The sequence below is a fragment of the Colletes gigas genome, unplaced genomic scaffold (assembly GCF_013123115.1).
Source record: "Colletes gigas isolate AHSC1104 unplaced genomic scaffold, ASM1312311v1 Colletes_gigas_Sc00005, whole genome shotgun sequence".
NCBI lineage: Eukaryota > Metazoa > Arthropoda > Insecta > Hymenoptera > Colletidae > Colletes > Colletes gigas.
Window position 1 is genome coordinate 4,142,925 of NW_025106634.1, and position 24,504 is coordinate 4,167,428.

The 24,504-nt window shown below is 39.1% G+C and overlaps 4 protein-coding genes across 7 annotated transcripts; 2 read left to right on the plus strand and 2 right to left on the minus strand.

Annotated features, from left to right (window-relative positions):
- Positions 1–1,372: 1,372 nt before the first annotated feature.
- LOC122395466 (E3 ubiquitin-protein ligase RFWD3-like) lies at positions 1,373–3,810 on the minus strand. 2 transcript variants are annotated; one of them, XM_043393081.1, is made up of 3 exons: positions 3,644–3,810; positions 3,050–3,175; positions 1,373–2,988 (listed from the first exon to the last, which is right to left on the minus strand). In XM_043393081.1, exons 2-3 carry the CDS (start codon positions 3,156–3,158, stop codon positions 1,502–1,504), a joined length of 1,596 nt encoding a protein of 531 aa, XP_043249016.1. In that variant the 5' UTR covers positions 3,159–3,175; positions 3,644–3,810; the 3' UTR covers positions 1,373–1,501. The 2 variants fall into 2 exon arrangements, with proteins under 2 accessions (XP_043249016.1, XP_043249015.1); XM_043393080.1 differs by lacking the exon at positions 3,644–3,810 and adding an exon at positions 3,371–3,558.
- A 221-nt stretch (positions 3,811–4,031) lies between these two features.
- LOC122395283 lies at positions 4,032–10,242 on the plus strand. Its single transcript, XM_043392727.1, has 22 exons — positions 4,032–4,148; positions 4,248–4,382; positions 4,475–4,675; positions 4,893–5,282; positions 5,350–5,471; positions 5,548–5,789; positions 5,944–6,104; positions 6,184–6,347; positions 6,435–6,602; positions 6,665–6,841; positions 7,027–7,355; positions 7,429–7,464; positions 7,546–7,742; positions 7,811–8,044; positions 8,475–8,528; positions 8,588–8,819; positions 8,884–9,032; positions 9,108–9,209; positions 9,271–9,480; positions 9,557–9,739; positions 9,804–9,953; positions 10,039–10,242. The coding sequence occupies exons 3-22, from the start codon at positions 4,670–4,672 to the stop codon at positions 10,240–10,242; spliced, it is 3,510 nt and encodes a 1,169-aa protein (XP_043248662.1). The 5' UTR covers positions 4,032–4,148; positions 4,248–4,382; positions 4,475–4,669.
- Positions 10,210–16,184, minus strand: LOC122395170 (kinesin-related protein 4-like). 3 transcript variants are annotated; one of them, XM_043392552.1, is made up of 6 exons: positions 14,481–15,153; positions 13,908–14,408; positions 11,160–13,693; positions 10,854–11,074; positions 10,601–10,777; positions 10,210–10,336 (listed from the first exon to the last, which is right to left on the minus strand). In XM_043392552.1, exons 1-5 carry the CDS (start codon positions 14,836–14,838, stop codon positions 10,645–10,647), a joined length of 3,747 nt encoding a protein of 1,248 aa, XP_043248487.1. In that variant the 5' UTR covers positions 14,839–15,153; the 3' UTR covers positions 10,210–10,336; positions 10,601–10,644. The 3 variants fall into 3 exon arrangements, with proteins under 3 accessions (XP_043248487.1, XP_043248488.1, XP_043248486.1); XM_043392553.1 differs by lacking the exon at positions 10,210–10,336 and adding an exon at positions 15,872–16,184 and having other exon boundaries at positions 10,482–10,777; positions 14,481–14,859; XM_043392551.1 differs by lacking the exon at positions 10,210–10,336 and having other exon boundaries at positions 10,482–10,777.
- LOC122395171 (ubiquitin-related modifier 1) lies at positions 15,599–19,017 on the plus strand. Its single transcript, XM_043392554.1, has 5 exons — positions 15,599–15,736; positions 15,819–15,883; positions 15,943–16,024; positions 16,423–16,471; positions 18,808–19,017. Exons 1-5 carry the CDS (start codon positions 15,693–15,695, stop codon positions 18,874–18,876), a joined length of 309 nt encoding a protein of 102 aa, XP_043248489.1. The 5' UTR covers positions 15,599–15,692; the 3' UTR covers positions 18,877–19,017.
- Positions 19,018–24,504: the final 5,487 nt, after the last annotated feature.

Consider the following 24,504-nt stretch of genomic DNA (forward strand, 5'->3'; position numbering starts at 1 on the left):
TTTAAGCAGCCTGTTTGAATTCGACCAGTTCTAGAAACAAAGTCTTCCCTAAACCCTAAACCCTAAACCCTCTTCGTACGAAATTTGTCGATCCTGATTCGACTGCAAGAAAAGAGGCAGTACTGTATTTTAATTATATTTAATTGTATATTATTGAAATAGACACGAACTTGTTAGCATTAAATGGTATTTGTAAAAAGAATCGTAATGATAAATGCTATATTGTTAATATTTAAATTTTGCGTATTTTCGGTGATGGGATATATTTTAATACTTTATAAATTACCATTGTTATTTATGTATACATTACTGTATGTATGTAGTTATCTGCACTTGAAACTGGATGTGTACATTCCATGTTTAGTTAAAAAATTGCATTTACACGTCACTGATGATGAAATTACAAAACAAATTTGGTTTTCGAGTAATGATAGCAAATTCAATGGAAAAGTATTGGGTCGCAAATCTTGTTGACACTTCCAATTTCAGAAAATTAAGGGGGAAAAAAAACAGTTATATTCGGAATATTTAATGACATTTATGAAAGTGTCTTGTTTGTGAAGAATTGCTAGTTTATAAATAATTTAAGAGGAAATTAATTATCCATAAAATCTGATAAAATAACAAGCATATGTAGAATACATTTCAGACTTGTTCTAAACATTACTTGTATAGCATTACACATATTATATAGACTTTTAAATGTAATTACATAATATCATGTCTCTTGTAGTATTAAAATAGGATTTTTTCAATTTTCTTTTATAATTTTTTAGTAATTGATATGAAAACTGGGTTAGAGGTGTGTTAATAGATTATAAACGCTGTTTGGTTTGTTTGATTCAGAATTGCAAATATAAAAAAATTAGGTACATATGGGTTAATTTATGAAAATAAACAACACCTTTAAACATTCTAGATGTAAATTAATATTTCAAAAATATTAATAAATAACATTTTTCAGTAATAGCATTGAAAATGTTTATACAAAAGTTCCCTTATAACTGTATTTGATTAATCCTAATTTCAGTACATTCGTTATATTATTAGCTATCATGTTACTTAATGTTTATCAACATACACTCATTTTTACTGTCGTTATTCTACTTTTAAATATTATTCCAGACACTGTAGTCTATTAATAAGAATGTGTACAATATTTAATTAACCGATGGTAACTTTCATATTTATTTTTACAATATCTTCCTACTTCAAGTTACACATGCAGAGAACTTCTGTATTGTCAAAAGTAAATGAACTTAAGTTTTACTTGAAATAGAACTTTCTTTTGTGTTATTTACATATGATTTTATCACATTATATATCGTATAAAAAAATATTATTCAGACTTGGATCTAGGAAACGCATGATTTGCAGTTATACCATATACCTCTTAAATTACGATCTTATGGTGTATGTATGAAAGACGTTTTTGTCATGGATTAGGCAATATAAACATTGCAATTAGTCTTACACCACTGTAATTTTGTATTAATGACAGTTATCCGTGATTATAAATTCGAACTTTTTTTGCGGAAAGCGTTGCTAAAAATAAATTACTATTAACGTCGACCGCACACATATCCACGACAGGATCAGATACAGGCAGACTGTTTATTTGTTTCCCGGCAGATATACTCCACAATGATATAGAACTGGTGGATTCTTGATGCGCAGCAACTAATGTGTCGTTTTCAACATTTATATAACACGGCCTAGACAATAACTGATGAGAATTGCCCGCATGAAACGTATGTACAATATTACAGATAGCTGATTCATCGTTGCCCTTTTCTATTGTGCATACAACATGTCTAGCATGAGGCTGCCTGGCATTTGGACGGGAAGAGATTAAAGCATGATTATTTTTTTCATCATAACACACAGATACAAATGGACCTTCGAGGAATATTTGTTTGGGTACATATTTCGAATCCTTTTGTTCATAAGCATAACATGTATTTAAGCGACATGCAATGAATCCACCTCGACTAATGCCACTACCAGGGTTAACAGGCACCGTTGCTAGAGAAACCACTGGTGATCTATCGCCTGGACTGTCCAGAATTTCAACAGCACCAGAGGTTTGTCTAATATCGAATTGCGTTATAGATCCATTTTGCGCCCCCGTGAAAAATATATTTGGATTGTCACCTGACCAGCAGCAACTCCACAATGGAAAGCTTGTTTGAAATGTGTGCACAATAATGTTATTTTGAATGTCCATTAATTTAGCGCATTTGTCAAAACCGACGCTAAGTAATAACGACTGCTGTGTCGTGTTAAACATAACATCCCTTATAGCTTGAGAATGTAAAAAAATGAATTGACGCGGTTGAAATTTATCCGAGTCGATTTTTTTAATACCGTAACCCGAAAATAACGCGTTTGTTGATTTCTGCGATACAACTAAAAATCCATACCACGGATTATAATCTAGTACACGGCAACCGCCATCCTTACATATCTCGATAGATCGATCTAAATGAAATTTTTTAATCATATGTTTAGAAGTGTTTTCATTGGAATGAAGACTTATTTCTGATTGTTGATTCTCTAGTTCGGATATACGATTTTGCATACTAGACACTTGTTGCTCGAATAACTTTTGTCTGAGAGCATACTTTGATAGCTCCATTTCTATACGATTTTTTTCAGTTGTTACATTGTTCACTCTGTCTTTTAATTTGTCTAATTCAGTAGTATCTATCGATGTTAATCTCTTGGCGTACAACATTCTAATATCTTTCACAACAGCTTTCCTGTTACATTGAGGACAACGACGATTCGCACTGGTACAAGAATTTTGTAACCATTTCAAAATACAACTATGCCCAAATAAGTGACCGCAACGTAAACAACACAAACGATGCTCTCCAGAGCTAGTCCATAGATCCATACATATAGGGCAACATTGATCAGAATCAACTTCAGACTCGTCTGTAGTTGTTTCTTTAGCTTTCTTTGCCTTTGATTCATCATCATCTTCTAAAATATTAGACATATACGTGACATACTACATATCTTTACATAAATTAAATTTACTCACTTATATCTTCCGTCGAAGCTTCGGTTGTTACAATAATGACACGGTTGTCATTACTTTCAGAATTTTCATTATTATCCGTTTCTTCAATATGATTTTCATTCTCTTCCATTTGCTGTGCTTCTTCACCTGCGATCAAAGCTACTATTAATTTACATAATTCTAATGAATTGGTACTTCTAATTTCTTTATAACATGAACAAATACGAAAGTATTTTAATAATTGTTATATTTATTTATGTACATATACAATCCAGTGAAAATTACAACCATGATATTTTACTTATATGCGCTATATGTAATTAGATTATTGTAAACACTTACTGTAATCTATAACCTCCATGCTACAAAAATTTAAACATAAATATCTACGTATGATTTGTAAACATATATGTATATTATTCTTAAACTAACTATGTTTCTTCTTTAAAAAAGATATGTTCACATTCTTGTTTGCAAGCAAAGTAGTACATCACTGACAACAATAAAGTGTTTACGTACTACGAACTTTCCGATTGACCTTTTCGTACGAATGTATCGCATTAATTCGTTTAAAACTCTCTATTTAAACTGGACAAATATAAGATTATTACTTACAGTGTTATTCGGTTTCAATATTAATTTATCTTTGTCAATTTTTGTTTAAACAAATGTATTCATTTCATTGCATTTCTCAGCTGACCGTTGTCACAGAAGTCGTGTACGAGTATTTTTGTAATGTACACAATTTTGTGTTACATTACGATTAAATAAAGAGATATATTATTTCGATTCTACGCTGCAATAATTTCTGTTATATTATTTGTTATTAGAAGGAATAACATAAAATGTTTAACGAGAAACAATTATTTATAAACATTCGTTCTTCGTTTGCATCAACTGGTGTCTATTGTAACAATATATACATACTTTTTTAAACATTTATAATAAACGAATAAACATTCTCACTTTTTATTATTCTAAAATGTAAATAAAATAGGGTAGTATTATTAAAGGTTATATAGTTTACAATATTCGGTCGCCATATGCAAAACAACAACATACACATAAATTTATGATGATCAACGATAATACAGTGTTCGATCACGTTTAAAACATAATTGTATAATACATTTTATTTTAATAAATTGCAAATAAACTTAATATGTCGAGGCTATTATGTAACGATTACAGTTTTTCATCGCTTCGATGTAAATTGCAGCAAGAATTAAATTATTTAAATTATCCACATACCATGGATACAGCTGACACGATCGAATATGCAGCTACAAATAACATAAAAATAAAAGACGCGTGCTTCAGATCCCTTATTCGAAGAAATTGATGGTTCTCCCGAGTAAGTGTCATATTCGGTAAAAAAAAATCTTTCTCAGATTTCATTCTAATTTCTATAACTCTATTAATATATAAATGTATTGTATATTGCAGCTTTGATATCCACAAAAATTATATAAAAAAAAAAACAATTTCGAAAAAATTGTGAAATCGTTCGACCCTATTTGATATCAATACCGATCCTTCACTGAATAATCCAGGGAAAAGAATCGTCGTCTCAACTTACGACACTACTAGAAGAAGCTGCGTTATTAAGTGAAGCAACGGTGTTGTTTCGAAGGTAAAATAATGAAGGTAAAATATTGGCTATTCTTTGGACGTTCTCCGAACATATACCGTATACGGATCTGTATAACAGGGTGTACACAAACTGTTTGTATATATTTTATTAACAAATAATTAATTTCATCTTCACGACTACGTGTACATGAGTTTAACGTGAGACAATGCCTTTGGTAATGCTAACAAATTAATATTCGATATCTCACGCGATACAATTTGTTCGTTTTAGAAGCGGCGACCGTGTACTTGGAACATATCCCGTTCTCCAGGAAATTCGCCGACGCCTCTTCATGCTCGCGAGCTCGACAGCTTCCCTGTTAAAACGAGAAGCTCCCACGATTTGAAGCGTCGCCGTTTACAGCGATACGGCTCGAAATTACAAAAGAAGAGCCCCGACCACAGCGAACCGGGTTTGAAGAGAGATGCGTTCGGTTCGTTGGAATCTCTGTTCGACCTAAAGAAGCCTCTGAATTTGCCGGAAGTGTTCTCGTTAACGGTCGAATGCTATCAAGAGGGGCACGTTTACCGTACATCAGAAAAATTCAATAACAAAAACCTCGTAGAATCTCCATGTACGCGACGCCGAGCGGATCTTGAGCCGCACATTCTCGAACGGGTGTGATTTTGGTATTACCTGTACTATCGATCAGGGTAACAACTTCTAAATAATTCTGAACGTTCGACAGCTTTATGAGGTCGACGATCGTAAAAGTAAACCGGAAGAGACCAGGTACGAGCGAAACGTTGGAACGCCAAGGGAGTCGAAAGAGATCAGAATACCAAGCCCGGTAGAGGAGGCATCGTCAACGTAAACGACATTTAATTTTCAACCGTGTTTCGGTAACGTCGACGTTACTTTTGCCGCTAAATTGACCTAATTTCAGCATGGCTGAAAATGAGGGGGACGCGATACAAGAAGTAGCCGAGGAAGATGTCGAAGATGTTCCTGAGGCAGCTCCCGAAGAAGCTACCGAGGAAGTTACCGAAGAAGTTATCGAAGAAGTTCCCGAAGAGGTTCCCGAAGAGGCTCCTAAAGAAGTTACCGAAGAAGTCCTTGAAGAAGATACGGAAAATGCGGTTACAGACATGCCTCTGGAATATCCGCTTCCTCCTGGCGTTGGCCAAGGTGCAGTTTAACGCAGATTCTTTTACCGATGATTGCAATAGAGTTATAGTATCTGAAAAGGAAGAGAATGCGACATTTAAGTTTGAGTAACTGTAAGACCTGTATAAAATGTTATCACTTATCTTAAATTTTGGTAAACGTGTTTTTTGTCCAGGTGTTCCGATCAAACCTGGTGGCAGAGTAGAGTCCATATTGAGTTCGTCTCCTATAACCGATCGCATTGTGTTAGAAGAAATAAAGAAAGCCGATGAACATTGCGTTAGGCTCGCGAAGGAGATCGAGCAATTAAAACTTGAGATAGCTGAGCTCACCGTGGTAATGCCTCGTGAAATATATCCTTCGGTATTCGTCGAATTTTCGTGTCTCTTTTTGATATCGGTGATTCCTATCACAGAAAAAGAACTTAACGGAAGAAGACACGCTAATGATTCAAACCAAGCAGGATGAAGTAATGACGAAGCTGGCGGAATTTGAGCAGATAACACGAAAGTTACAACGATCGATAGGCTTGACTGATTTCTCGAGCGGCACCTTTTCCAAAATGTTCGATATGCTACCGTATCCGCACACGAAGCCTAGCGGGGTACATAATAACTGTTAAAACGTGTAAAACACGAAGAAAATATTCCTGGCGCGTTGAATGAGTGAGTCATTACCTGAATTGCAGCTTATCGCCGAAGAAGAAGTGGAAATTGGCGTTGATCATGAAATAGATCGTTCGGTGGATGCGTTCGATAAACAAGATGTAAAAGTGCCGAAGGAGAGGCCCGAGGATCTTTTTGATTTGCCTCAAATAGATTATCCGGAAGACAAGTATGTTTATTTATATTTCACGAATCCTATCTTCATATAATCTTTTTATTTTCTTTAATTAGACTTCCGAGAGTGATCGTGTGCGGATACACCGAAGACGAGATCCCAAAAATCGTCGTGGCGGACAGCAAGAAAAGAGGCAAAGACAGATCGCTACAGAATCTGACGGGGAAGTTAACGGAATCGTTGACCATGCAAGAAAAATTGGTGCTAGAAAACGCGCAGCTCGAAGGCGGCAAGTAAGTTACATTTTGAACATCCGGTACACGGCAAGAAATAATAGATAGTCAATGGGAAGAAAAGTGAAAATCAGTTTCCCTGACAACAACGATCGCGCAATCCTTATCGTCGGCAAAATTAACTATGTTGACATAAGCCGGGAGATCTCGCGTCTTTGATTAAACTTACTGTATCCGGTACATAGATATAAATTAGAAGAAGCGTTACTGGAGAAGGATTCTGCGGTCGAGAGCCTGCAGAGGAAGGTATGCGGTCTACAGGCTGAAATGAGAATAATCGTGAAGGAAAACTCGGAATTGACTCGCCAATTAACTTGCTTGAATCAACGAATCACCAGTCCTTGTTGTTACACCTGTCCAGGTGGAAATCTGTCTCCAACGTCAAGCCCGTCGCCTTATCGTTCGTTTTCGTACACCACTACGGTGCAACAAGAAGACGATTACTGTCCGTGCAAGTGTTGCCTTCAGCCGCAATTTGCCGACACTTTGTCACCGCACGGCAATTCCGTATGCGGTATATATCCGTTGAATTTGAGTTCCTAATTATTTCATAACGAGTTACAATTGCTTCGTTAATTACTTTTCAGTGACGCAGAACAGTCGAACGGTGTTGCCTAGTGGAGGTAAGTCACACTGTCTCCAAGTCAATTACCTTCGACAAATTCTACAAGCATGTATCGTTTCGCTATTAACGTTTGATGCAGATTCACCCAGACTCGCGGGCGGCGCGTCGAGAACAAGAGCTTGTACCGAGAGCAGCGTTTCTTCTCAAATCGACGAAATGTGTTGCCGGAGTCCTGCCGCTGCTAAACCACCATGTCCGGGACCACCGCCTAGAGGGACGTGTCCCGCGGAACTGGAGAACCAACTGGCGAACTACAACACCAATAGCAAACAGATAGTACATCTTTGAGATACGACCGAGTTTCGTTTCAAGTTTATATGCTTACGTACTGGTAACAATTTCAGGAACAACAATTAGGTAGTATAGAATGCGAAGTACGTAACATGCAAATGGAACTTGCTAACGTACAGCGTGAACGTCAGCAGCTGGAGCAACAACGTAAGTTGTTGAAATGCACCGGTCCTTGCGCGCCATGTGGCTGTTGTCCTCCGCCACCTATGAACCTTCCACCTTTGAGTTCCCCGTCTTACGTACCGCCTGCACCGATTCTACCACCGCCTCCCGTACCTCTTGCAAAGGTATCCGTACAATATCTTGGTCAATTTCAACGTGCAAACCTACGCAATGAATTGATCGATCGGCACACCGCTTTTCATAAAGATCGTTATGCCTTGGGAGATCGAGATCGATAGCTACCATTCAATTTACTTGAACTTTTAGCCAAGATAAAGAAATGTCAAACGTCACCAAAATTTTGTATGAAATAAACATATTTTTATAAAGATTTCAGGTCGTCTTTTTTTTTTTCTTAAACCGTATAAAATGTGACATTATTCTGTGCGTAATTTATCACTGAAAGTTCATAAAATCTGATTATTTCATATAAGATTTTGCATAAAGTAGCTGGTAAGCGAATGTCGCGGCTCTTATTAAATTATGTACAGTATAATGTAGACATTTCGGGGTTTTTGAGCCCCTATAAAATTATATATTTTAAATCGTATACAGATGCCACCCGCACCTTCTTCAACCTGTACTGGTCCTTGTATAAATGCACCTATGGTAAGGCTGAATTTCAGTAGAAAGTTTCAACATGTATTAAACTATGTATTTGATGAAAGGGCGCTAGCACGTGTCCTCAGCAACAGTTACGTGATCTCCGCGAGCAATACGCACGTCTTCAGGATGATTACAAAAACAAATTATGCGAGGTTTCGTGTTTAAGAACAGATGCGGAGAAAATGAAACAACAAACACGCGAAGCCATAGAAGAAAAGGAGAAACTGGATATTAAACTGATAGACGCTCAAGAGCGTTTAAAGGCTATCGAGTCTGAAAAAGAAAAATACGAAGGTGATTATTTTGAATTTTATCAGATGTAAACCTTGGTAACTAATTACAATTTATTTAACGACAGGTTTCAAGGAACAAATGGTCGAACAGGAACAGCAATTGATCGTGATCAAACAACGTTTCCGAGAATCGCAAGATGAACTCGAAGAATTGCGATCTCTGATCCAAGATCAGTCTGCTCAGCTCGAGGATTATCGTAATAAATATTTACAGGTTTACGCTATCAACACTTAATCTCTCAAAGTTTTTATGTAGGTATAATATGAAAATGACAAATAAAAAAAATAGGCGCAACAACAAGTCGAAGAGCAACGCCGGCAACTCGATCTCATGGAGATGGATAACGCGCGAATGAACGAAAACGTGACGTTAGAAATCGGTCGAGTTAAAGTACGTGATCAATTGTGTGCGTGTGTTTATCTGTAAGTAAACGTTTCGTTGGTTTTGACAGAATCAGTTCCAAGAGAAGCTCGCTGAACTCGCTCCGTTACCGGACCTTCTGAAACAAACGCAAGTGAAGCTGCAGGAAGCGCAACAGATGCGTCTGGTCGCCGAAAGGAACTGCGAGGACCTTTCGCGGGAGCTTATAGGGTGCAAAGATAAAATGCAAACTTTGCAAAATCAGTTGGACGTTCTACGCAGCGAGTATCAATCACTCCAGGTCACCGTTCATTTGTGCTACAGAACGATCAAACAGTTCCGCTTGCACACGATTTATCATAAGATACGATTTGCAGGATGAAAGAGGCACCGGAACAGGTCGGTTCGACGAGCTGGAAAAGAAGAATTCCGAGTTACGGCATGAAAATGAACGCATGAAAAATACGCTTGCCAGATTTGAGGAACACGAGGCACAGTTACAGAAACGCATTGATGAAAAGATGCACGAAGTTACTCAATTAACAGCGATGCTCGAACAAGTACGTTGTTGTTTGTTATCTATACGTAGTCTCGAGCGATATCAATGCACCATTTATTTTGAAGGTTCGAGAAGATTCCGCGAGACAGGTCGCGAGAACAAAAGAGAGGTGCGAGACTATAAGAAGATCGATGCAAGGTCAAATTGCGGAAATGGAAAGACAATTGGCGCAATGCAGAGCTATCGCGAGGGCCGCACAAAAGGATAGAGACGAAGTAAACCCACTGTTAAAAGGATGAAGCACTATGTAAGTACTTGTAAATGTTGACTATAGCTCACACGTTACGTTGCACTTTATAGATCCGGCAGAAGATGCAGGGTCAAATAAATAATCTAAATGAAGCGTTTGAACAGGCTCAAGGTCGCATAAGATCATTGCAGGGTCATGTAAATTATTTGAAAACATCTTATAGCAACATCTTCCACGGACAAGGTGAAGTTCCACCTGGTGTCTTACCTGGAGAGGCTGGGCCAGGATTTGATTCCTGCGACTGCAATTATTAACAGAAAGTTAATCAGTGCCTTATTCGTGTCAAAAATTAGTCTAACAAGTTCAAAAATTGTATTATCGCGCAATCGCGTAAATTGTTTTCTCTACCTGGAACATAACAAAAATTGTCTAAACGACAACCGTTTTGTACTTTGTTCGTGGCCACTCTGCTATAGATAAATTGTCAAAATTAAATTATTATAATACGAAACGAAGCATCTGGTAACAATATAACAATTTCCTCTTTCGACGTATATGTACTTTATTTAATAAATTGTTCATGTAATTTTTATATGCAATGAAGTAGAAGAGGTAAATAAGGAAATTCATGATAGTGCGTACATCTTGACTTAAAAAAATTAAAGTAATGACCTGTACAAGGAAAAAGCACTTATTTAGAAGTCGTATTAGTTCCATTAGTTCATATCGACAGAGTGAAGCATATTGAGCATATCGAGGATTGCATCCGATCGCGATCGTACTCTTTCCATTTCCATACGGAATTCTTCCAGTTGAGACTCGATTCGTCGCGCGTACGCGTGACAGCATCTGTAAATAATTTTTTTAAAATGTATCTCGCTCGTCAGACTTTAACGACGATATGAAAAAAAAAAAAAGAAGTTACCTTTCGTTACATTGTGTTGTATTCGAGCATGATGGTTCGGGCGTAGGGCACCGAGAGATTTTAATTTGGGGAGGAACGTTTGTTACACACGAGGGCCCATTGTGTTGGAGGTTACTTTTACTCGCGCCATTAGTACCTGTGCTGCGACAATCTCCACATCCTCTTAAAAGATCCATAAGAATTCCTCGTACTCTTTTGCCGCTCAATCTTCGTTGCCGCGTCTATGTACAACAAATATAGGTATTAAAACGACATAAAAATATTACCAATACATTTATTAGATAGATTTAATTTTCATTATCTTACTTCGGCAGTTTCATTAGATCGTTTGGCGGGAATTAAAAGGTCGTCCTCGCCCTCGTTGGAAGGACTACGATTATATGTTTGCCTTTCCGAACAATCATGATTATGCATGTTGTTCGAAGAGGTTTTATGCATGTAGGAAGTGTCTTTATGGACACTGCAACATTTCGACGAGTGCGGTATATTATCCGCCATGTTTTGAGGATTTCGATACGTTTTGTTGTACTTGCAAATTATTTCGCTCACTTCGGCAGAAGTGTTCATAACATTTTCGTGTAAATGGCCATTCGATCCAGGCGAGGGCATACTTTTGTACGAATTCCTTCGATTTCCTTTAACGTGATATTTGTCTTTACTAGGAGTGGGATTATCGTCATGCGTTCGTGTTTCATGATACGAGCCGCAGCTACATTCTTTGTCTGCGCGTTCTGTAGGATGTATATTACAGGAATGTAATTTGTCTTGTAAATTCGAGATATTTTTACACGTCGGCCATTCCTTGCGATGTTTCGCGGAATCACATTCTTCGCCAGAAGGGTTGTACGTACTTAGAGAGAAAGCATTACCCGCGTGTCTTTTATCACTTGCATCATTTACTAAGGAAGATGATTTTACTGAATTTGGTGTTAAATAGTGACAACATTGAGAAACGTTGGATCTATTGAATTTCAATGGGATCTGCTTGCTACTAGTTGAACACGCAAGCGGGCTCCCATTAAATCTACTGTGTGGCGTTTTCTGCCAACAAGAACACGTTTTATTTTCAATCGATTTCATACACACTCCCATATCATCTTCGCTGTCGTTCGTAATTTTTTCACCGATTTCTTTACCCCAAACGCTAATCGTGCCATTTATTTCGGACATTCTTATTTCGAGGTTACCCAGTAGATATGGGCCACATTCTTGGATATGATTCTCAGTACCTGATTTATCCTTCAACGGATCTTCCGCTTGAATTAAGAAACTTCTCTTTATGCTATTATTGTCTTCCCTATATACGAAACATTTTACACTTTCATCTTTGTCATTATTTTCTTCTTGATTTTCTTTAAACGTAGAATTGTCAACATTTTTATTAACGGATTTATTCTGTTGTTGATCTATTTTAATACTTGTATGCACCTCCGGATATTTAAATTCCGTATTGATCGTGTCGGAATTACATGTCTTCTCCGACTCAATGGTTGTGTGAGGTATTTTATGTGGCTGAATAATAGCGGAAGTACCAAGCATATCCGTTGCTTTTCGTTTTTTGGAACTTGAAGCGTGAATCGGAGAATTGCAGTTCAAATTTAATAATTGGTCTGTTGAGTTCTCGTTCGTTCGTTTCTTGGAATTTTTTACTAAAGGGCTTTCAACTCTGGTTTTACCTTGTGCTATATTCGAAAGAGTCTGCAATATTCGAGACGAAGTAAGAAATGCTCGAGACAATGGATTTTCTAATTTTCTTGGAGTACCATCAGTGAGTACCATGCTATCATCGGAATTAAGAATTGGTGTTAGATCAGGTGGTTTAATAGATACAGCTGGGCTACCAGCACTCTCTGCCCAATGATCGATAGAACTTATCGTAGATGCAACGCTACTACTGGATATCTTATTACTTGTTTCTCCCGTAGTTACAGTTACTTTTGGTACGATTGTAGGTTCTACGACAGTTTCAGTTTGCACGGCCGCGATTTTCGTTTTACATGCTCTATCTTTGCTTTCATAGTTAGCCAATGATTTTTTAAGAGCGTCTAATTCTTGTTTCATTTTTATGTTTTCTGCTAACGTTTTGTGATAAACATTTTGTAAATTATTGAACTGTGCATCTCTTTGAGAAAGTTGAGCTTTAAATTGAGCTTTAAGTTGAATTATTTCGATATTTTCTGCATTCGTTCCCTCTATTTTACTTACTTTCGCAATACTTAAATTTTCTGATACATCCTGTGTTGTTCTGATACTTTTCACATTCTCGATCTTTAGCGGGCAACTTGTGTTACTGTTTCCCATTTCTTGCACAGTCATCATCTCTACCTCATTGTACACTTCAGGTTCGTTTGCCTTTTCTTGAATCCTGTTTTGTCCAGTATTGGAACTACCATGCATATACTCTTCATAACTTAAAGTACGTAAATTGAGAAGCGTAGGTGCTGCCTGATGACCATTAACTAAAGAAGGTTGGTCCGTGCTATTCAATTTTACATTCTGATCAGGCGTATTTTGATATTCCATATGATGTACTTTAATATCTATGGAACCATTTTGCTTTGTTAATTTGTCATCACAATTTTGTGCACGTGTCTCATTATGAACGCTGCCGCATTTGTTTATTTCGGTATCCTTCTGAATATGTGTAGCTTGGTTTCCAAGTATTCTAATATCAATTTTGATATTATCACCGTTTTCTACTATTTGCGCTGTATTACGAACTGAATTATCATCTTTATTATTTTCATTTTCCTCGCGTTGCAAATCTTTAATAGCCTTTTCTGCATAATCTTTTATGACTTTGTTAATTACTGCTGGTTTTAACGGATCAATGTCGTTGTCTGTAAATAGCAAACAAAATTTATTTCTTATTTGTTATTTGTTAATAATTTTAGAATTTGGTTATACAGATGTATAGAAGATTATTCAATTTTATTCTAGATTTTATTCATTTTTCAACAAATGTGCTTTAATGTATAGATATCTACAATATTTAGCAAACGTATCTTCCAAATCTGAGTACCCAAATTCTAATAAAACGAAGATGATTCTTACTTTCATTTTCTCTGTGCTTTTTGATCGTTACATATTCTTGTTCTTTCATACGTTTTTCCATTGACTTTCTATTTTGTTCTTTTATATCCTTAATATATCGTTTTACTTTGCTTTCGACATGTTGATATTTAGGTGGCATTGTTTGTTTCTTATGCACAACAGGATATGTAATAGGATTGTGATGCAAATTTAAATAATTTTGTCTACTACTATTTAAACTAAACCTTTTCTTATTATATAGAACATTGGTCTTAGAAAAACTTAAGTCCTGTAACGACAAGCTTCGCTCTTTATGGTGTTGCTTTAATCTGTTGTTTAAGATAAAATCATCAGAAGCCCTATCAAAGCATTCTTGATCGTATTCTGTATTTGCATCTTCGTCATCATCATTATACAATCTCAAAGGATTTTCATCATCCTCCTCCTCCTCCTCCTCTTCGTCTTCCTCATCCTCCAACATTACATTTCGATGGTCATTTTCAAGCTCCATTTCATCCATATCTACGATTATAATAATAATCAGTATCTTAAATATTGTTGCATAGTCAAATAATACTTTTGTTCATTACTTACCGTCGCTATCCCCATAGTCATCATCATCATCATCATTATAGGGATGATTACTTTCTTCTCCCGAGGATAATACGTAAATACTGCCTCCTCCTTGATCATCACTGGGATAAGGACTTCGACTGTGGTCCTCCTCCATAGGTATTGTGTTGTGTTGTTTCGTATTATTGACATTTGCATCTTCGCGCCTTGACGGACTCGATACACTGATGTACGTTGGCATTTCTTCGTCTTCTAACATAGGTTCTTCAGTTTCATTGTTTAATATGCTCGCTCCACTTTTCGACTGTTCATTAGTGTGGTTTCCCGCATTCATTTCTGTATCGGTTTCTTCCGAAGTATGCTCGTTCTCCTCCGACATTGTTCAAGTTGATATTGAACACTACAAATATTACGATTACGCGGAACCCTACGACTACACAAACTTTAAAATTATGGAAATATGTATTGACTGTGCACTATTCAGTTTTTATAGTATTTAACGCGTGCGATCATACTTTCTCATCGACCGCCATTACGGTTGCCGCTGATGGTACCTGCATTTCGGTTCGTTCATACATTCTACATCTTTACCAATCTTTTTTATTCCGCGTTTATTTAAACATACCGAAACTTTTTTGTACTAAATAAAATGCAACTAATTGTTATAGACGAAAGCGCGATATTTGCGTCGCAATTAAATACATAATTATTGCGGGACTAATGACCCGCGAATATACAGGGATGTATTTCAAGTTGTATACAAGGGGCACTTGCTCTATATTTTACGTTACATTTTCATTCGTAACATATACTTTCAACATTATTTATTTTCGTTCGTAATGCTGTTAATGCATTTGTGATATTCGCTTTATGGTTTAATACAAGATTTATCACTTTTTATTTAGCGACAATAGGTATACAGGTATGTCGATTATTGCAACTTATGCGCATGCTCTTGTAAAATGGAACAAAAATTTAAAAAAAAAAAAAAAAAGAAACATCGAAGTACTCGATATGAAATATGATTTTTTTTATCAAATTTTGAACAACGAAATTAATACTTTAGCGCGTATGAATTGTACACTACTGACTGTCTGCATCAAAGGAACGTGGAATCGAGCCACAATGTCACTCACATTGTTTCTATGCGCGGTGAATGATTGTTTATTGTAGTCAGAGGCCGGTAGCTAATAATTTGTTATAGTAACATACTCAGACGCAATTTAAAAAAATATGTCTTCTGAAAATAGTGGAATTCCCGTAACCATTGAATTCGGGTAACATTGAAACTTCGATACATAACCTAACTTTCTATGCAGTTGCACTTGATCTAATAAATCAAACGCTAAATAATTCTAGGGGTGGGGCGGAACTGCTTTTCGATAAGAAGAAAAAACACGAGGCGAACTTACCTGGCAACGAATGTAAGTTGAATGAATATTTCTTGATCGTGTATCTCAGTTTACCATGGAAAATTTTCTAGGGACGATACAGAAGCTACTCTTCTGGATAAAAGATAACCTCTTAAAAGAGCGACCGGAACTTTTTTTACAAGGGAATACCGTGTAAGTTGTAAGCTCGTTTGATAATTTTATACCAGTGTTATAAACATTTCAAGTAACCGTTTGAAATGTTGTACCGGAAAAAAAATATTTTCTTTGACATGCGTAAAGTTTACACTGACACGTGTGTTGCACCACCAACACAATACGGTATGTTGTGCTAATTCGCACTTGCCAATTCGACTGTGTGAAAAGTTAAGATGGCGGCTCGTTGAAAAGTGCGGGAGTGCTACATGGGATGGCAGCACGTTTCAGTTTCAACAGATTCTTTGTTCAACAGACTACGGAATTTGTACTAAACTTACTATAAATTCATACTGCAACGACTGACATGTGTTTTTGTTTAAACGTATATGATTTCATCACTATGTGAACGTATATGTATTGTTTTGTGCGTGCAGGCGACCAGGAATCTTAGTTCTCGTGAATGACACTGACTGGGAGTTGTTGGTAAGTGAAACATCATTCGTATCAGAGACGAAGTACTGAACACATTTAACAAATATTGGACAACTGTTTTATACGATTCGTGGGACGTTAGAACTTTAGTTTCCTTATCATTTCAATATTAATTCTATCATTATCATTTAAACGTGAAATAATATTATGGCGCCATTGGCGACAGGAATTAAAACACACAGCCCTATAAAATATTCTACATGTTATTTACCCTTTCAGTCTCAGAAAATATTGTAACAATAAAAGAAAATATTGTTGCTATTCTTCTTTATAGTTTGTTGTCAAAAGTAAATTACCCTAGCAGCTTTTTAAAATTTTTCTAGCCATGTCTATTGTCATATCATAACCTAACATTTTGTATTCTAAGGAAGGAATGATCAAACTACATTTTAAAGTTTAATATCTCTTTATTAGTCTCATGAATTATCTTGATATTTTTGGTTCTTCCTCTTTGGCTGGAAATAAATGGGTTCTCGTTACTAGAAATGAATTTATTGAAATATTATACAGTAGGATCTCGATTAACCAGCTTAAACGGAGGACAGTCCGAGAAGGAAATAATTTGGAATGCATTTTTCGTGAAAAATGAATCATTTATTATCATAAAACACATTTCGCTCTGTAATAATTTTGTGGCGCCGCTTTCCATGCTCGCCGCTAGAGGGCGACCCCTCGCTTGCTATATATTCCTCGACCGGCTTCCCAATGTCTCAGTCGTCTAAGGTAGGACCTGCTAGAAAGTCTTACTTGACGAGTCCAGTAGTAGGCCCGGTCGAAACGCGCCCCTTCCTTTCTATTGTTTCTAGAATACCTTGGTTTATGGTTTGTAGAATTGCTGTAACCTTTGATGGGAAAATAATTAAATATAGATAAACGTAAAAAGGTATATCGCGAAACTCGGTTAATCGAGGTCTTATTGTTTACTTACGCTTCATTAAAATATTCTAAGATTCGTATGTTCATATTTTCAGAGTATATAACTGCTTTGTATACTATAAGAAGCCATTTTAAGTTCGTTGTCAATTAATTTGGTATTATCCGGACGAACAATTCCTTTGTCGCGAGCACACAATACCAATTACCATGTCCCACCGCGAAGAGATATTGCTCGGTGTGAAGACCCAAAGAGAGGTAGAAGGAAAACCAAAGTTCCATCGATCTTCGCGTTTAGTTCTGTTAAGTACTCGCTTAATCAGAGAAAATGAGAGAAAATTGGAAGAGACGCGACGAGGCGGGGGAGATGACTGCTTCCCGGTAGTCGTTGAGGCGGCCAAGTGATTTTGTTTTGTTCAGGGTCTGCGAACAAAGCGAGTCGCGTTCACCGTCGCCGAGGGGGTTAAAAGCGTATAATCCTTCGCGGACACGAAAGAGCATCATCCGGGCTCGTTTCATCTCCGAAAGGCAATAACGCGTTCAGCGTAATCGCGGGCCAACATCTGCGCCCGACATCTGACAAACGTCCGACGAAAGTATCTCGTCGCGAGGTTTTTTCGCGGGTCGCATAATCGACCTATGGGTGTAGTTACCGTAACACCCGCCCGTCGTGGCCGGAGAAATAAGAGAACGACCTCGAACGCGGTCGTGAAAGGGCGCAAATGACCCAAAGGCACGCCACACCCACGGCGAAATTATCATTTTAAATTTGTAAATGTACAAAACGCGAGGCGCTATTAGGATGTGCTTCCTGAAGCACCCTCGAGGAGAAAGAGCCTCGAGAGAAGCGGTTGTTGCAGTAGAGGGGGCGTGGGAGGGCAAAGGGAAGCAGACGCGGGAAAGATGATGGCTTCAGCCATTATTATGATAATACCAACGTTTCTCGAAGCTTCCTCTCGTATGCTTCGACTGCCCTGGCTCCTTGTCCTTTCTTCTTCCCCCAACCCCCCCTCCCCGTTTGTGGTGCCGCGAGCTTACGCGCACGATGTCCTTTTCCTGCGTCCTGGGGTCCCTCTTGCTCCCGTTTTTCGTCGTTTTCGACTCGTAAATTAAGAGGGAGAGCAACCGTCCCCCTGGTCGCGGGCTCGCAAGTTTTTTATCATGTCCCCCCTCGCGTGACTCGTTCGCGATTCGACAAATTCGTCGTGTCGTTCGTAACGTGGGCGTTAGTAGAAAAGAAAAGGGCCTGCTAGTGGGGACTCATCGGTAAAGCTTTCTAGCAGGCCCTGCCTTAGGGTAGTTGAGAAATGTGTATATAGGAATAAGTGGTTGGTCGAGCACTTGCGAGAGAGTTAAGAGCGTAGCCCTCTGTTGGTGAGTACGGGAGCTGACGCCAGATAATCTTCTTTACCGTGTGTCGATAACGTTTTAACGATGTTATAAAAATTTTGCAGGGCGAAGGGAGTTACAAATTGTGCCCCGGCGACAAGATACTGTTCATATCCACGTTGCACGGAGGATAGACGGGGGACGAGCACGATGGCAACGATCGACGAGGAGTGAACAGCCGCGGCTACTCTTCGATTTCCACGGCGTGCTATTGCATCGCGAAGTGGCGCGTGTACGCGTGCACAGTGTCAGAGAATAAAGCGTTCATTCGCACGACGTACGTCTACGATGTTCCACGTAACGACTACATATAACATTACGGCTGACACTTTGGCCGTTCTCCAAGTATCCCCGTATTATTGCTCTCTTCTTTGCTCCATCTTTTCCGGCTACGCGGCCAATGGGCCATATCCTGTCCCTTGTTTCCAACGGTTCGACGTCGCGGTCCTACTTCGCGTACTTAACGCTCGCGATTTTCACGCTCGTACGGAGCTTTGCATGCATTACCTCGTAATTAACGTAGACGGAGCGCGATAGAACGCCGGTGCACGGTAGTAGCTCGCGAGTCGGTTGTAATTCAATTCCCCGGTGAACGCAAAATTTAAAATCCCCCGGCTCCTTTCGCGGAACTTCCCCCGTTCGCCGATAAGAATAAAATGAACTTCGGGTAATTGTGCCGGAAAATTAGTTTCAATGCGGCTGAGATTGCGCCGGGGCCGCGATCGGACTCGTCGAAATTTAGTCGTACGACGTCGCTGCGGGTCTGTTAAAAGCGACCGTTCGCGCTGCGCCCGAAGTTCACGGGAAAAAAAATCTTTTCAAGAAAAAATGAGAAAACTTTCCGCGAGCCCTGAATAATTAATTACTGGCCGGTAGTTCCTCCGTGGTACACGATAGAGATCTCTGTCGAAGGTCTCTCGAGTTACGCGAAAGTTAATCAACTCTGTTGCGCGATGTCCGCGATGCTTCTTCGCCCCCCATCGATCGCTCCGTCGCTTTTAACATCGGTACCGCATTCCGGTTAATATTATCCGCGAGCGGCCACGCAACCGTGAACTAGATTTCACGATATCGGAGCCAATCAGCCGTTAAGGGATCGATGGAGGCGTCGCCTTCGTCGTATAATAAACCGACGAGAAACAGTGGCACCAATTAATCGTTCGCGCGTACCTCGTGGCAAATGAATGAAAACCGTCTAACGATCATCGTCGTTCCTATTACTCGTGTGCGTGCAACACTCGTTACAGTCGGCCATTTTCGACGCTTGATTAAATTGATAATTTCTCTGAACTATCGTCTACCAAAGTTCAAATTAATATCTTCTATTTTTTAACGTTAATACGACCTTCCCATTAGAATAACCTTTCTCTTTCAGTATTCGCACCTTTCCAATGTCTTCAGGGCTTAGTCGCGTTACGTGTTCCCTGTATTTTGTTTCATCGTCGGTTCTTTCTCCCCGTTTTCTACAATATAAGCTCACCTCCGTTATATTCGCCGCCATGGAACGGAAAACAATATCATGCATAGTCAAACGGAAACAATAAAGAACGATGCGACTATTCAAGCGTCGAAATAAAATTGGCTTATCTTTTCCCGTCGCGAAAAGCGTTGTGGGGTCCATCGACTCTCGTACTCGCCACCAGAGGGACCGTACCTCTCGCAAGCGCTCGACGCTTATGCACATTTCTGGTGTCACATTAGATTTTTGGTAAGGAATTTTTTTTCTCGAAAGTGCGCAGGATTTCGGGGCTATGTGTATTGACCATAAATGATTGTAATTAACCCCCGCAACTAAATATAATTTTTTCAAATCGATTCGACACTGCAATTTCGTCGAAAAATTTCTCTATCTACTGGAATTTTTTTCTCGAAAATGCGTAAGAATTCGAGGGTATGTGTATTGACCAAAAATTATTGTTATTGACTCCTTCAACTGAAAATAATTTTTGTAGAATGATTTGAAACTTTGCAATTTTGTCGAAAAATTTCACACCTTCTCGAATTTTTTTCACGAAAATCGATAGGATTTCGAGGGTTCGTCTATTCACAAAAAATGATTGTAATTGACCCCTTGAACTAAAAATAATTTTTTTAGAACGATTTGAAATGTTTTAATTTTGTCGAAAAATTTCACAACTTCTCGAATTTTTTTCTCGCAAATAGGTAGGATTTTGAGGGTATGTCTATTCACCAAAAATGATTGTAATTGGCCCCCGCAACTAAAAATAATTTTTGTAGAATCGTTTGAACATTTTTTTTTTCTCCGAAAGTTTAGGCACCTACTCGAATTTTTTTCTCGCAAATAGGTAGGATTTCGAGGGTATGTCTATTGACCAAAAATGATTGTAATTGACCCCTTCAACTAAAAATAATTTTTTTGGAATGATTTGAAATGTTTTAATTTTGTCGAAATATTTCACACCTTCTCGAATTTTTTTCTCGAAAATGGATAGGATTTTGGAGGTGTGTCTATTCACCAAAAATGATTGTAATTGACCCTCGTAACCAAAAATAATTTTTCCAGAATGATTAGAAATTTTTCAATATAATTTTTTAATAACTTTCTAACGAAATAGATAGAATTTAATTCGTGCAGTGTGAAACGGTCCGGGTCAATTTTTCATCGAGAAAATGGTACCCAAACATTGTGAAAGCCGGAGTGTATCTGTATTTCGCTCACGAGTACAATGCATTTTCAGCGGGAAACGCATGGGGATGCGAAACGCAACCCCCCGTGAACCTGAGTGTCCCGATCGCTAATGGTTCGCCGGGGTTGGATGGTCCAGTGATTAATTGTGTCAGCCATGATTACATTACAGAGGACGCAGATCCACTATATTATATACGATCGTACATGCGTGTATCCCGCGGCCGGTACGTTACACGTGCGTCGAACGCACTCGTGCGTGTTTAGGTGGATGTCGGAGGAAGACGCGCTTGTACCTACGGTATCAGTCTGCAACTAACCGGCCCTAACGGTGAAAACGCGTTGGGAAAACATTCGACGACACCGACCGGGCCTGGAATTGCAAAGCGGGCATGCATATTACAGGAGTACCGGGTTTCTGGATCGCGACGCCGTATCACGGGGTTTTCCTCGCGGCCATGAAATTTTGATGGCTCGCGTCCGTGTTTCTGTTTGGATAATTGAAGCGCCGTTCGATCACCATGGTCAGCGAAAACCAATTTCTGATCGCGATCGGTACGGGAACGAGCAACTTATCGGGCCCCACGAATCCATTTTCGGCCAATTTGCGGTAATCTCAATGTACATTCACGAATAGTCGAATTCGATTGCAAGCATCGAAAGCCATAGACGTTCGAATTAAATTTAATTTCACGAATTGTTACCTTTGCAAGACTTTTTCCACGTTTCGTTGTAAATCAAGCCAAGGAAACGGCAACGAAAAAAGAGAACTGGTTCGTTCTTGTTTCGTAGCCGCGGAACCAAGTTTATACACTGTCCTCCGACGGTATTTTGTTGGTTTCATTGTGGCCAGCGCGGTGTAAATACAGTAGAAATTCCTGTTTTCACAATTCCGCGCGGAGGTTATTTTATCCGGCGAGAAAGGCGGCGAAATCTTAGCTTGGTAAATCGCTAGAAATTGCGCGCGGGCACAACAGCCTGTCGCGATTAATTTGTTAACAAAAATTCAGAGCGATTACGAACGAAATAAAAAAGGTACTGGAAAGGAACGTCGACTTATTAACGCCGTTGGTAATTCCATTAAAAGTTTTAATGGGATTACGTCCGAATTTCAACCGAATTGTTTTCCTACGATGCATCGAGTCATCGAGCATAGTTAAAGCGTTGACTGCCGGACGAAATTAATTGGAAACTACGCGAACTAAAATTTATCGTAGCATTTCGTACTGTTAAATTTATTTTCTTAATGGAAAGTAACTGGTTGATCGAATAAACGTCCCAAACGAATCGATGCACGTTCGATTTTATTTATCACCTGTTGTACGAATAAAATTTTTCTTGTTTCTGTCTCAACCGCTTAACGAGACGATTCGAACGAACATCGAGGAGCACATTGGATTACTAGAAAATAGATTTTCCGGGAAGACAATATCGCCGTCGATACCAATCGTGCAACCCTGGCGCGTCTTCGAGACCATACAAATCGATGTTTTGGCTCTCTCGACCGAAATCCGCTGGAACAAAGTGAAAGAAGAAACCAAACGGAACGGGGAATGTTTAAAGAACAAAAAGGAAGCTCATTTTTCTCATTAATGAATTAAGGATTTGGTAGAGTGGACATTTTGATTCTATTTGACCCCTTTTTGTAATTTCCAGAAGCGCGGGAGGACGTTGGTGTGAGGTCCATTACCATTGTTTAGAGAACAAAAAGGAAGCTCATTTTTCTCATTAATAAATTAAGGATTTGGTAGAGTGGACATTTTGACTCTATTTGACTCCTTTTTGTAATTTCCAGAAGCGCGGGAGGACGTTGTGGGGTAAATTATGTCCTGTAGTCGCCACCAGAGGGACAGTTCTTCTCGCAAGAGCTTGATCGACTCCCAATTACATTGGTATTTTGCAAATTTTACGACGCACGGCCTGTTCACGCGCAGTATCTCTTCGAGGAAATTAGGACGGAGGACGAAACCAACCGACATCGAAATTAGGCGCGTCGAGGGAGCCCGATGGTCGCGAAGATGAGATCAGGTCCGGGGGTGTGGTATCGTCGGGAATTAAAGTTTCTCGTCGCCGCTAACGGTTGTTTCACTTTGAAACGTAGGGTATAATTTCTGTTATCTTCGAGCGACGCGGCGGCGGCCGCGGTGCCGCGAAATATAAAATAATAAAGGCCAGACCCGAGGAGCACCGGCGGCCGAGAACTTTGGCTATTACAATGAAACAGCTCCGCGCAAACGCGTCTTCAACTTTTAACGGCTCGTCCTTGTTCCTTTGTGGCCCCACCCCGCGATCCTCATTTCCCTTCGCTATCGCGAATTTATTTCGCCCCGGCGATGGTGTTCAATTGTATTCGGAAAAGGGAATCGACGAAAAGGGAAGGCCTCGCGAAACGATTGCCCAAAAGTATCCGTATCGGTTCGTAACGAGATCGAGATACTCGCTAACTTTTAACTTTCCGCTTCTCCGTTCCCCTCCATCCCCCCTCTTTTTACCTTTTTCTCTCTCGTTGAAAATTACTAAGTGCTTAGTCGCATAATTACATTCACCCTCTTTCCTCGCGAGCACCATATTTATTTCAGTTTACCGCCGTCTCGCCATTAGAGTACTAATCCACTTAATTTCATCCTACCGGGCCCGGCTCTCTGTGTGTTCCTTTTTCCTTTTTTTTTTTGTGTTTCGATGCCTACGCGCAGATACATCGCAATTAACTCGGAATCCTGGCTCCCCTTTCCTTTTTTGCCGCCCGGGGACGGTGAAATAGCGTCGCGAATAAGAACGTTACGCTTAAGTGTCGGCGCCCACGGGATGACCGGGCAGTTTTCGAGGACTTTTTAAACCGCCCCGGCCCGTAAAGGTGATTAATTTCACTCCGCGATTACGTTGTCCGGCGCGCGAACGTTTTCGAGTTTAATACGCGGCTCGCTGGAAAACTTTCGCGATGCAATTTTATTTACTCGCGCCTTTATTTTCGCGGTCGTTGACGCGCTGAGCGACGCGTAGGGCGCGAATCACCGACATTAAACTTTCCGTTCGTCACGCGTCAGCGACTGTGTCAAACGCAAGAAGCGACACTTGGATATTTAACGATTAAAAGCAATACAATTGTAACCTGTAC